We start from the raw sequence: 13,550 nt of genomic DNA, 5'->3' as shown, positions 1-13,550 counted from the left end.
AAGCCGGTGGAGGGTTAGGCATGGGCGTGACTGTCTGTTTTTTATAAAGATTGCTTTGGTTGCTGGCTGGAGAATTGATTAGGGGGCAAAAGTAGAAACAAGAACAAAGGAGGCTGTTGCAAGTGTACTCGAGATGCAGTGGCTCAGACGCTGGTCATGGCTGTGGAGGTGAGGAAGTGGGCAGAGGGCGGAGCTTAAAGGACTCGCTGATGGATGAGATGGAAGGGTTAGAGAAAGAGAGGACTCCAGGGGACTCCTGGGTTTTAGTGAGGCCTGCTGAGGAGAGGATGAGTCTAGTTACTGACCAGGAAGACTGGCAGAGGAACAGGTTTGGGGAGGTGCAGAATCAGGAAGCTTCTAGTCCTTTTAAGTTTGTGATACCTCGTAGACACTCAAGTGAACGTGTCAAGTAGACCATTGGATTTATGGAGTCTGGAGCTCAGGCAAAAAGCCAGGGCTGACAAAGTTGTCAGCAGTCAAGCTCCTACAGCCCCACCTTGGGGGAGAGATGGTCAGCCTTGCTGGGAACAATAGATTCAGAGCTACAGAAATTTCCTAGACCAAGAAGAAACTGACAACACCCCTTGGGAGGGAGTCAATGCCATCACTTGTGTATGACACACAGGAACTAACACATCTTTAGATAAAACAAGTATGTTTTGCTCTGAACTAAAGTTGGCCACCATTCAAGATCCAGATGTTCAAATTCTTCCTATCTCCCCATTAAAAACTTAATAAATTGTTATTAATTAAATTTTAATAAATTAAGTTTGTGAAAAATTAATGCAAATAAGTTCCTCTTATCCATCATACAGAACAGGTTTAGCAGACAACCACTGTATCATTTTTGTAAATTAATTTGGTCAGTAATCCTCCAAAATTGCTAAATTGTATTGTTAGTAAGCAAGGGAGAATGTACTTGTTACCAAAAGACCATGCCTGTTCCCATAAGTGATGTACTTTGTCACTAGTATTGACAGTCATTTGATTAAGGAAAACATAGTAACTGGAGAGAATAGTGACTGATGCAAATACTAACTTAATTATGGCAAAATGTTTTGTGCCTTAGAATTTTTCTTTATATGTGATGTTAATTTGGGTACCAAAGTCTAAGGAAATGCAGTACTTTTGGCACATGGTGATTGCTGTAGTTCTGTCCTGGTTTAACAGTAGGAATTTGAGATTTAGGCCTCAGGCAATATTTTTTTATCTCTAAACTGTTATGCTTCAAGGTATTATTGATATTAATGTGGCATAAAGCAAACTTTAGGCATGCTAAATTAAATTTTAATAGAGTCATTTAAAGGAAATTTTAAATTCATAAGAGTTTTAAAAATAAAAATTCACCAGAAGATGGATTTCATAGGGAGGAATAAGTGATGGCTTTTTCATTCTTGGTTAGCAGATTAAATAATTACTTTGGAATATCCCACAAATTGAAACAATTTAGCAACATCTAGTTAAATATAAACTACAGTATCTATCATTTCTAAAGTAGCACCGACACTATCTTATTCTTTGGATCATTGTGAAAATCAATTTTGACAAAGTTCCCCCAATGTCAGACACAAAATCTTGAATTATAAACTCAATTCACACAACTACATAAACCATTAATGCCTCTGAGGCAGAAAATGACATATCTCCTAGGAAGGTTGGATGAGTGAATTAGTTTGAGTCAACAAAAGGCTGTGCGATGTTAACATCCTGTAGCAAATGTCCACTTTCAGCTGCAATCATTTTATCTACAGATGCTAAGCTGATAAAAATCAATGTGTACAGTTTTGATTTTCAAAGCAAACCCTATCAGTTTCATTCAAGAGATTTTAAAGAATTATGTGCCATTTTAATACCAATGTTTTTCCAATTCTAGAAGTTATAAAATGTTTATACTTCATTAAAATGGAAGACCTTGGGCTGGAAGGAGAGGAGGGCACAAGGCGTGTAGATTGTATCATCCTTCTCTCTTTTCAGGTTGAATTTAGTTAGATATTTATTCCTAGCTCTATAAAGAAGGATTACCATGGTGGGCATTTGTCCTTGCGGTAACCTTGAAGAGACCCTCCAGTTCCAGGGTCTAATTCTTAGCCTGAAGAGGCTACCAAATGAAGAGGCTGAACTAGATGGTTCAAAAGGCCTCTCTCCACTCCAGGACTCCATCATTCTGTGAAGTCATCTATGAATGATCATGTTCTGGGGAATTAACTCACCATAGCCAAACTCACAAGACACTGATGCCTAACCAGAAAAGCCAGCATGTGAATATAGAGAAGGCGACAGGGACAGGATGACCAGTATGGGTCATTGACTTGGACTTCCTCTTCTGGTAGATAAATCTGTTCTGGAGAACATTTACAGATTTGAACAGATAGTTGTGTGTTCTGAAGCTTTTTTCTGTCAAGCAAGGGTGAATTAGCCTTTGCAAATCTAGAGATTTTTTCAGTTTTCCTTTCTCATAAATCTGTCCACTTCTCTCTATCACCACTGCTTTGATTCTAGCCCTCATCATCCTGAGAAACTTACCTATTCAGTAGGTATTATCGAGTTATTTCTTGGAGGTGTTATTTTCTGAAAGCTCCCCATAGATATTTTATCAATTTGGACTGATTCTTAGTAGTTTTTGGGGTGTGGGAGGGATGGATCATTTTCTTACCCTGTCCTCAAATTGTAGAGTTATGCTTTATTTTGGTTCTGCAGGCATCTATATATTGACTGCAACACACACTTTATTTGAAAAAGGTAAACATGTTAAATAGGATATTCTGAGAAAAAAATCTTATATACTACTTTTAGCATCTAAGTGGCATTATTTTTCCTCCAATGGTAATCTCCAAATTGTAGTCTACTAAATCTGATGAGATTTTGATGACCATTTCACGCATTCTCCTCTCTCTTCCTGTCTCTGGTATTTCACTCCCCATTCTCATTCTCCAGCTAAGAGTCTTGCTTATTTCACTAAGTAAAGAGAAGTATTCAAAGAGCTTCCACGTGATCCCTCGACTGCTCTGATAATCTCCCTGCACCTGCTGCCATATGCTGCACCTTCCCTCCCGTTGGCTCACATGAGCGGTTCTGGTCCCCTTTCCCATCCCCTCTCACCTGCTGAAGGACATCCTTCTAATTTTTTGTCCTCTTCTGCATCATCAGATTTCCCCTCTCTGCTGAGTCTTTTGCATCAGCTTAGAGACATGCTTTAGGTTTCCCATTGTTAAAAACTCTCTCCCTTGTCTCCACATTCCTCTCCACGTACTGGCCCATTTCTCTGCTTCCCTCTACGGTGAAGCTCCTTGACAGAGTTGTCTGCACCTCCTTCCCTCCTGTTTTCTTTTGAACCTGCTCCATTCCATTATAGGCCCCCTGTAGTCCAAAGAAATGATCTTGCCAGGAACATCAGAGGGGCCACGTTGCCCAATCCAGTGGGATGTGCTCTCAGTTCTCATCTTGCCTAACCTGACGGCCACCTCTAACATGGTTGATTACTCCCTCTTGCTACCTTTTGTCACTTGGCCTCCAGAACACCACTTTTTTGTGATTTTTCTTCTCTCCTCCCTCCTTCTCTGTCCCTTTTTGCTGGTTCTCCCCTTTCTGACCTCTAATGGCCTTGAAACATTGAAGTTCCTTTGAATTCTGTTCTTGGACCCTCTTCTTTTCTCTGTCTACACTCACAACTGCTTCTAGCTTCCTAGCTTTAAATACCATCTCTATCCTTGACAACTCCCCAATGTATATCTCTAAATCTCAGTCTCTCTGAACCTCAGATTCATATATGCACCTTCCTAGCCGGTATCTCCACTTGGGTACCTAATAGGCATTGGGGTTTAATATGGCCAGAACTGAAGTCCTGATTCCATATGCCTGCAAATCTGCCTCTGCCCTTACTTCCCATTCTCAGGGAATGACGGCTCCACCTGGTAATTGTTAAGCCAAAAACCTTCAATTCATCCTTGACTTCTCTCTCTCCCTTTTTCTCATACCCTACATTCAGACCATCTGCAAATCTGTTGGCTCCGACCTTCAAAATATAGCTAGAATCCAACCACTTCTTAACACCTCCATTACTACTACCCTAGTCCAAACCATCATCACCGCGTGTGCGGATTCCTGCTGGAACATCCTAACTGGGCTCTCTGCGTCTCCCCTCAGGCCCTCAGGCTGTTCTCCATACCACTGCCAGTGTGATCCTTTTGACAGATAGCAGATCATGTTAAAAACCCTAGTTGTTGGGGGCCGGCCTGGTGGCGCAGTGGTTAAGTTCTCACATTCCGCTTTGGCGGTCCAGGGTTCGCCAGTTCAGATCCCAGGTGCGGACGTGGCACTGCTTGGCACGCCATGCTGTGGTAGGCATCCCACATATAAAGTAGAGGAAGATGGGCATGGATGTTAACTCAGAGCCAGTCTTCCTCAGCAAAAAGAGGAGGATTGGTGGCAGATGTTAGCTCAGGGCTAATCTTCCTCAAAAAAAATAAAATGAAAAACCAGGGTTCTTGTCATCTCATGTGGAATTAGCGTGGCAGAATTGGCAATAACTTACTAGGTTCTTCATTCGCTGACACCCCCCCATCAGTCTCCTCCTTGCTCCCCTCCTGTATCAGTCTTTTCTCTATTTCTCACTATCCTCCAGGGCCCTTATTCTTGCTATTCTCTCTCCTTGGAACATTCTTCCCCCAGATATCCTCATGCCTCACTCCCTCACTTCTCTTGGGCCCTCCCCAATCATCCTGATTAAACTGGCACCCTCTCCACCTCCCCACTCCCAGCATCACTAAGCTTGCTTTGTTTTTATCCATAGCACTTATGATCACCAGACTTTCTCTCCTTCCCAAAATGAAGCAAAATGGGAAAGCGGATTTGTCTGTTTTGTTTAATTTGTCTGCCACATGTGTAGAACAGTGCCTGACTCCCAGAAAGTAGTTGTTGAATGAATGAATGAACACAGGAATAAACTAATGAAAGAACAGGAACTATGGACTGGAGTCCTGTCTGTATAATGTTTTGTATAACATGATATAAATTTCCATTAGCCTTGGCATATATTAGTATTGCTTTATGACAGTCTTTCTCATCTATAGTTGAGTAGCTAACTTGTGTTCATATTATCAAAATAGCATTTGTGTTGCTTCCTTTGTTTATTTTTTTATCTCTTAATAAAGAGAAAATTTGAATCTGTCTTGAATTACTTTTAAAGCATGGCCAAAAGTTAACTCTTCATGAATATGTTGGTTGATTACAAATGGAGCTTGTCATGGGACATTTATCTAGTGTGGGGCTTCCTCCAGTGTGAAGATGACTTGGCTGAGAAGAGGAGGAGCAATGAGGTGTTGCGCAGGGCCATTGAGACCTACCAGGAGGTGGCCGCCCTGCCTGACGTCCCCGCAGACCTGATGAAGCTGAGTCTGAAGCGGAGGTCAGAAAGACAGCAGTTTCTAGGTAAAATGGAATAAGAGTTAATTCAACAGCAAATACTATCTTTTCATCTTAAAGAGGCTGAAGGCTGTGTATACTCTTAGGAGAGTTTAGTTACATGGAAGGAAACCTGAGTTTGTAATTAATTTCAGGTAACTTTCCCAAGTGTGTTTTACACTAAAATAGCAATCATAACCTTAATAATTACAAAGATGTAGAGTTTTACTGCCTTCCCCCACTACCTCCCATTTTAAAGATGAGGCAAATAGGATGTGGAGAGGTTGGATAATTTGCCTAAGGAATCATAGCTAATAAATTAATAGGTCTAGAATCAAAAACTCGTCCTGTCGTGCCAAATTCATTTCTCTCTTAACTACAAGGAACTGATTCCTGGACGTTAAAATTATCAGTGGAACAGTTTTATAGAGGAATATTAGGAGTTTCAGGTACTGAAAATCTTACCTGTAAGGTTTGATTCTATACCAAGGAAAATGATAGAAAAACAATTTTTAATCGCTAAGTAAATTTGCAAATGCTTTGAAAAGAGCAGCATAAAGCATCCTCTCTGACTGACCCAGGTTCCCAGTGCCAAAGGCAAGTGAGACTAGCTGTAACCTAACTTCATTATAACCAGGCCTGTATTTCTCTCCCACCTAACACGTCATCAGTAAATCAGGAGGGAAGAATCTAAGCCACGTGAAACTGCTCAAGATGGGTGCCCAGTTGGCTGGATAACATATTATGTGAACAAATTATCGGTGTCGCTAGGAGAAGCTCATATAAGAAATATTCAAGGCCAAATGACCCTTGTCTCAGTTTTCTGAGGGATGGAATTAAAGGTAGTTGTGTCACTTTGGTAAATGATCAAAATCTGTGATAGGAGTAGAACCCAAGTGATGATTAGAAACTGGAAGAAATGGCCTGTCAGACTGGTATTCATCAGGGCCCGTCTAAGGGAAGCAAAACATGCAGCCCACATGCAGGGTGGAAAAGGCCAGGCTGGGCCTCAAGTGGGCACAAAATCCGTGTTACCAGGTTGTCTTCTTGCCTCAGGCTCCACTATGGCTCTGGGAAACACTGTTTACTGATTCTGTCTTTAAAATTTGATATTTTGTCCATCATGGGTTTCTTATATTAATTTTGGTCCTGATTGCTGAATTTTGGACCCTCCTAAACTTTGCACCACATGTCTCACTTGTCTCACCCTATTCCCAGCCCTCGGGAAAAGACTGCCCATGGATTAATCTAACCCTCTTCCACAACAGTCTTTTAATATTTGAATATAGTCTTTTCCTTGGAATGAGAATGAGGCAAGTTTGCAAGAGGAGGCTCTGTGCAGAGGGAATTGTGTGCAGAAGGTGTCAGCGAAGGGGCCAGGTGATGAAGTTCCCTCAGCAGAGCAGGGCTCCATCGTGCAGAGTGGAAGGGACAGGGAGGGCATGACATCAGGCAGGATTTTCACCTGGGCCTCTGTAGTGGTTAACAAGGGAAGTTTAGAAGCAGAAGAAAAGTGTGGACCTAAGGTGAGCAGATGGGGGAAAGAGGGTTGAGAAAAGTAGCCTGATCTGTTAGTGAGAGAATGAATGCCTGAGCAAACCCATCCTAGATTGACCAGTAACAGAGAGCAGGCCAGGGGTAAGTCAGTGATGTTTTATGGCAAATAGTTTATCCGTTAGTGGAGCGTCCAACTGCTTTAGCTTACTGATGGTCCTGCCGCACTCTTGGCTAATATTCAGTTTGTGGGCAACTGAGCCCTTTAGGTAATTAATTTTGTCATGTATACTAGTCTTAGGTTGCACGTTTTCCCTTATTCAATTTGTGTTTCCAGCTCTGACAAGGACTAATGACAATTGGCTCCAGAAATTGTAAATTTCCATCAGACAGCCTTAAAAATGAATTGAAGCTGACGTTTTCAAGATTCATGTTGTGCATAGTATCCTGTTGTCCACCAGAGGGTCCCATAACACTGGATGATGTCTCCTTTGCTCCATGATTAGGTCATTACCTAGAGACGAGGACACTTAATTGGAAACGGTGTCAGCAGTGTACCTCAGTGCCCCGTCAAGTTTCATACGGGGTGCTACACCCTGAAGTCTATTAGACTTTTTATTTGTCTGTTCTCTAGTCATAATTTTAAAGTTAATTATAATAAACCAAAAATATCTCAGCAAAATATTTTTTTACAAGGAATTTGTAGCTAAAACTTTCTTAAGAGGGAATTTGACATAAGAAGGTAAATGTTGATGAATTTGGAAAATGAGAATGTCTTTAAAATGTTTATAACCAGTATTATATTCAGTATCTACTTACAGGAGTTACTGATGCTGTTGTAACTGCAGAAATAAATCCTAATCGGTACTTAGCTATCAGAATAGAGAGTCAGATTTCAGCTGGTCTTCAGGCTCTGTTTGAATAGTCTCTCATGATGTATAGTCTCGATATAAAGATGTACATAATCTGTTGTTATTTTCATTGAAGTTTTTTTTTCTTACCACCAAATCAGGTCACATGCGAGGTTCCCTGCTTACCCTGCAGAAACTAGTTCAACTATTCCCGGATGATACTTCCTTAAAGAATGACCTTGGAGTGGGATACCTCTTGATCGGAGATAATGACAATGCCAAGAAGGTTTATGAAGAGGTAAGCAAGCAACAGTCTTCTATGAGCTACGTCAAATTATTTTTTTTTTGAGGAAGATTTAGCCCTGAGCTAACATCTGCCACCAATCCTCTTTTTGCTGAGGAAGACTGGCCCTGAGTTAACATCTGTGCCCATCTTCCTCTACTTTATATGTGGGACGCCTGCCACAGCATGGCTTGCCAAGGAGTGCCACGTCCACACCTGGGATCCGAACCAGCAAACCCAAGCTGCTGAAGCGGAATGTGCGAACTTAACCACTGCACCACTGGGCTGGCCCCTACATCAAATTATTTTAAACATCAAGTTCTAATGTTAGTTATAAATTGCGTTTAATACACCCAATCTCTCACTCTCTTTAAGTTAACTCAAATAGAATGTAAGTATTATTATAGTGGGTATCTTCTAAATTTTGTTTTCATCACTTTTTTTCCCCTTGATCAGAAGATTTTAAATTTTAGTCAACACATGGTGCATCAAAACCTTCAACCTATAATTGTGATATTTTTAAAGCTCACTCTTTATCAGTCCACAAACAGCCTTTCTAAAAGTGTTGTTTACGATAGAAAGAGGAACTCACGTTTTCCGTGAACGTAAAAACACAATCTTTTCCTTTTTTAGGTAAAAGTCTGATCTAGAGAAAGACTACAGGACATAATCTTTGGGGCATATGGAGTAAATTACTCACCTTTCAGAGGGCATTAACTCTTCAATCCTCTAGCAAGGATGCCTTCAGAAGGATTTCTACCTTATAATGGATGTTTTAATAAATGACCTCTAAGTCGCAAGTAACTATAAAATCTAGAAAACTGTGACTCCTTTGTGCCCTGAGGGAATTCATTTGGTACAGAATAAAATAAACAGGATACCAAATGAACTTTGAAGCTGGAGAAAGTTAATGCCTCTATAAAAGAAAGATGAACACATTTCCTTGTTATTCTTTAATCTAGGCCTTTTGGTCACTGGTTTCAAGCTGGTACACTTTACATCAAAATACTACTACTCACTAATATCCAGCATGATTCCTTCTGTTTTAAAAATGCTGTCAAGTGTAGTGATTTCCTACTCAGACTAGGGACTGGTCCACTCACAAAGTGGTGCTTTCCTCCTTTTATTGTTTTTGATACTTGATTGAAAATCATTCAATTTTGGAGCAGTTGTCTTTTCATCCTTGTCATAGTTTTTATATTTTCTGAGAGAGCAGAAATCAGACCTGTGCTGTTTATGGCATCTCTAATATCTACACAGAGTGGATTGAACTTACAATATTGGAAATGTGTGCCATGTACTAAAGTACCTGTTCCAGGTCATAAAAGAAGTCCATGTGGGGCACTGTATTTGCTAATGGCTAAAACCTTACACTGAGTGCCCTGGCTTGCAAAGTTTGGTTAAGGGAAACATCGTGTATCTTAGTGATTCAGGATCATATGAATGTATGAATTGTCAAACTATATCAGACATGCTCATTATTCTGTCACTGTCAGAAACCACAAAGATGGAATTATAGAATTCCTTCCTTCCAAAAAAAAATGATCAAGTGTTGACTGGGTCCCAAGCTCGTTTGAGGTTAGGGCAGGATCTGAAAGCATGCTAGTTCCTCTCACCCACTCTGACTTTGCCCTTCTTCACCTTTTCAAAACCTTCCTTGAATATGTTCATCCTGGGGCCAGCCCAGTGACTCAGCGGTTGAGTGTGCACGTTCCGCTTCTGGCGGCCCCAGGTTCACTGGTTCAGATCCTGGGTGTGGACATGGCACCACTTGGCATGCCATGCTGTGGTAGGCATGGCACATATAAAGTAGAGGAAGATGGGCCTGGATGTTAGTTCAGGGCCAGCCTTCCTCAGCAAAAAAAAAGAGGAGGATTGGCAGCAGTTAGCTCAGGGCTAATCTTCCTCTAAATAAATAAATAAATAAATAAAAAGAATATATTCATCCTTTTAACCTGATACTAAATCTTGGCTGTGTGAAACATTTTACTTCATCTTGAAAAATAAAATTTACGTCCTGTTATTTATACATTTGAAATCATAATCTCATCTGAATAAGCATAACAGAACACAGAAAGTATGAAATATAGCCATATTATACAGCTGAGTGGGCTTCTTTGTAAAGAAGCATTGATAGATTGAAAATGTGTGGTTTGCCTTTTACTCCCTCCTTCTCACCGCTAAGTTAATAAGCTGTATCTAATGGGTTCTCTTTCTGTAACCAGAGTTTATCCTGGTTATGTTTATGTCTCAATCAAAGATCATTTTCAGAAAACTGATATTGTTATTTTATATTTTTCTTCATGTTGATTTTTATTTTATAAAAATCATTGATAGTTCCCTTTCTGGGTTTTTGCTGCTTTTAGTTTCAACAAAGACTGACTTTAAAGTGGTTTGATGTAGATTACTCACATCTGTAGCTTTGGAGGGCTCTCCTGTGTTCCCTCCACGTTAGCAACACCACCAGTTGCCCAGGCCACCCACGGTCCAAAGTTGAGCATCGTTCCTGATTCTTCCCACCCCTCACTCCTCACCTATATCCATTCACTTAGTCAGCACGTGTTTATTGACACCCACACACGCTACCTTGGGAAATGGTAGTTAATGAAACAAACACTGAGTGTGCCCTCATGGAGTTTACAATCTGGTACCAAATCACTGATTTCTCTTCATTTTACCTTCTGAATATCTTTCAAGTCCCCTCCCTTTGTAACCCAGGCACTCATCATCTCTATTCTGGATTAGGACAGCTTTATCCCACCCAGGCCTTCTCTCTTCCAACCTTCATCAACACCAAACACAAATCTGACCATCCCACGCTCGGCTCGAAATCTTCAGTGGTTCCCATTGTCCACAGGAGAGTTCTTCAAACATGTCTGCTTGCAAACCCTTCCAGTAAAACATGTCCAAGCAAATATCTGCAATAAGTATGTTTAAATATTTACGTATTATGTATATATGTGTATTACTAATATGTGATGTACATTATAAAAGGTACACACCCCCAAATAAGTTTTAGGATGAAATGAAAGATTTCAAATACTTTTTAAATTTCTTTTAATTGCCCCAAAACTGTTAATTCTCACTGAAAAATTAATGTTTTAGTAATATCAATGTGCAATACTATTTATGATTATATGATATGATTTTTTTACCATGGTAATATGTCATGCAAAGAGCTTGTGCTGAACTAAAAATGTGAGCTGTACCAGTTTTTTGTTTTCTGCTCTGTGTGTGGGTGGGTGGGTGTGGGTGTAAACAAAGAGAGAAAGAATCTGTGTAATATTATTAGTATTGATCTCAGTCTCGGTTTCTTAGAAATCCTATGAAGCCAGTTGTCATTTTCTGAGGGTTTGTTGATTACAACTAGGTAATGCACGCACTCCTCTTCTGCATCCACGTGAGCTGTAGCCAGCACAGAAGGTGATCATAAGAATCAAGCAGGGAGGGCAGCACTGTTGGTTGCTCTGGGTGCCTGATCGCCCACCCTCCCCTCGCCTAGCATGGGTGTGAGTGAGATGTGTGACTGTCCACCAGGCAGATGAGAGGAGGGCCCTGGAGCCTGTCACATACTAAACATTATATTTCAAAGACAGATACGAGGAGAAGCATTTGTAATTTCTTTCCATTCCCCAGAGGATTATCTTGCACGTGATACTAAACAGGACCGTTTGTGATTTGTCTCCTGCCCTCGTATCCAATCTCATTCCCTTTTACTGCTCCTGGCCCAGTATTCCTTTTTACTCATGTTCTCTTGTGCCTTGAATGCCTATTCCCCACCTTCCCTGTCCCTGGTGAACTCCTATTCATCCCTAAACACCTTTCAGACCTTGCCCCTGCCACACCCACCCCAGATTAAGCAAGTGCCCCTCCCCCTACCCCGTACATGCCTCATGTCTGTCTCTGTGGTTACACTTGCCACATTGTATTACCGTTGCCTGCTTGGGAGTCTCTCTTCCTCCCTTGAGTGAAAGCTTCCTGAGAATAGACAGTGTATCTCATTTATATGTCCAGAGCCTAGAAGAGTTCTGTGTGTTCTAAAATATCATAAGTGAATACATTTTCTAATTACTTGAGATGATGGCTGTGTGTCTACAGTAGGCAAAAATGGCATCTGTGGAGCTGCACTAGTTTTAATAATCCCTTCATAGTTATGCTGCCAGAAACATGACCAGCCTCAATTCAGTTCAATTCCAGAGGTGTTTAGTGAGCTCTTGCTCAGCATCTAGCTCAGGAACAGGTGCCGTGGAAGGTGCAGAAGCAACAGAGTCTGTGCTTTCAGAGATCTAGTTAGGGAGGAAAACCCGGCATGCACCCATCTGTTCAGTTAGTGCAGATTTCTCGACCACCTGCCACATACCCAACACTGTTCTAAGTACTGGCGATCAGCAGTGAGTGCAATGGACAAAATCTCTGTAGAGCTTGCATCTTACTGGGAGAAATAAAAAATTATTAAGTCAGATGGTGATGTGTACTATGAAGAAAAAGGAGTCAGGATAAAGACTAGTGATGGGGGTGGTTGGGCTTCGGCTTCGCTGAGATAGTAGCCTTTGAGCAAGGGCTTCATCAAGGAAGAGAGTGAGCCATTTGGATGTCTGAGAGAAGAGTGAGACAAAGGAGTACTGCACATGCAAAGGTCCTGAGGCGGGGGTGCCTTTGGCTTGCTACCAGCAGCAGGGAGTCCAGGGTACCTCACAGTGGCTGGTAGGAGGCCAGTAGTTGAGGAGGCCAGAGAAGTAGAGAGGCCCAACTGAAGGGGGGCCATGGAGGCTGTTCCTAGAACTTAGTCTTTTAGTGAAATGGAACCCATTTGGGTTTTGGACAGAGGACGGTTGAAGTCTGACATAGGATTTAGTGAGTCCATTTAGGACCCCAGCTGGGGAATGGGCTACAGGAGAGAGGGGCTGGAAGGCAGAGGGTCAGTAGTCAGAAGGCTCCTATAAGAAGCTGGGGGAGAGACCAGACAGGGACCAGGGTGGCAGCGGTGAGGGAAGTCACAAGGAGTACGATTCTGAATGTATTTCGAAGGTGGTGTTGGCTGGATTCGCTAATGGATGAGGTGCAAGATCAACTACAAGACGGAAAACACTCAAGTACTGGCACTGTGTGCTGTGAGCTCACAGAGGGCATGGGGGCCCCCTCCTGGCGCACTTACTCCTTCTGTGTAAGGAACCCATGGTGGCTCTGACTCGCTCCCTACTCAGGCTCAGGGATGAAGAGCAGTTACAGGATATTCATCTTTTCTCTACATGCACCCAATGCTAACCTTCATCTTTCACTTTTGTTCCATAAACGAGTTTAAGCAGCTTCACAAGTTGAATGTTGTTGTTTGGATTTCTCAGTGCTGTATTTAGTTTATAGGCTTTTTGCATAATTTATCTTTAATCAAAATAAATCCATATGATAGTAAACAATGATTGATTTATATTAAATATTTACCTGGGTTTTATCACAGATTATTGGACTTGCTCACCACTTTATCCTCAGTCCTTAAAATGGTCTGGGCATTTGGGAAATTTATG

General features: G+C 41.4%; 1 protein-coding gene across 3 annotated transcripts in view; it reads left to right on the top strand.

Moving 5' to 3' along the window:
* Positions 1 to 13,550, top strand: part of ASPH (aspartate beta-hydroxylase) — a 208,054-nt gene that overhangs the window by 142,683 nt on the left and 51,821 nt on the right. For all 3 annotated transcript variants that reach the window (XM_046641925.1, XM_046641924.1, XM_046641926.1), the window contains 2 exons: positions 5,277 to 5,427; positions 7,907 to 8,043. In XM_046641925.1, the coding sequence (XP_046497881.1) occupies positions 5,277 to 5,427; positions 7,907 to 8,043 (288 nt within the window). The remainder of the gene's footprint in view (positions 1 to 5,276; positions 5,428 to 7,906; positions 8,044 to 13,550) is intronic.

The sequence above is a fragment of the Equus quagga genome, chromosome 16 (genome assembly GCF_021613505.1).
Source record: "Equus quagga isolate Etosha38 chromosome 16, UCLA_HA_Equagga_1.0, whole genome shotgun sequence".
NCBI classification, from domain to species: domain Eukaryota; kingdom Metazoa; phylum Chordata; class Mammalia; order Perissodactyla; family Equidae; genus Equus; species Equus quagga.
Note: the sequence above shows the minus strand (reverse complement) of the source record. Positions and strands in the feature narration are given on the sequence as shown.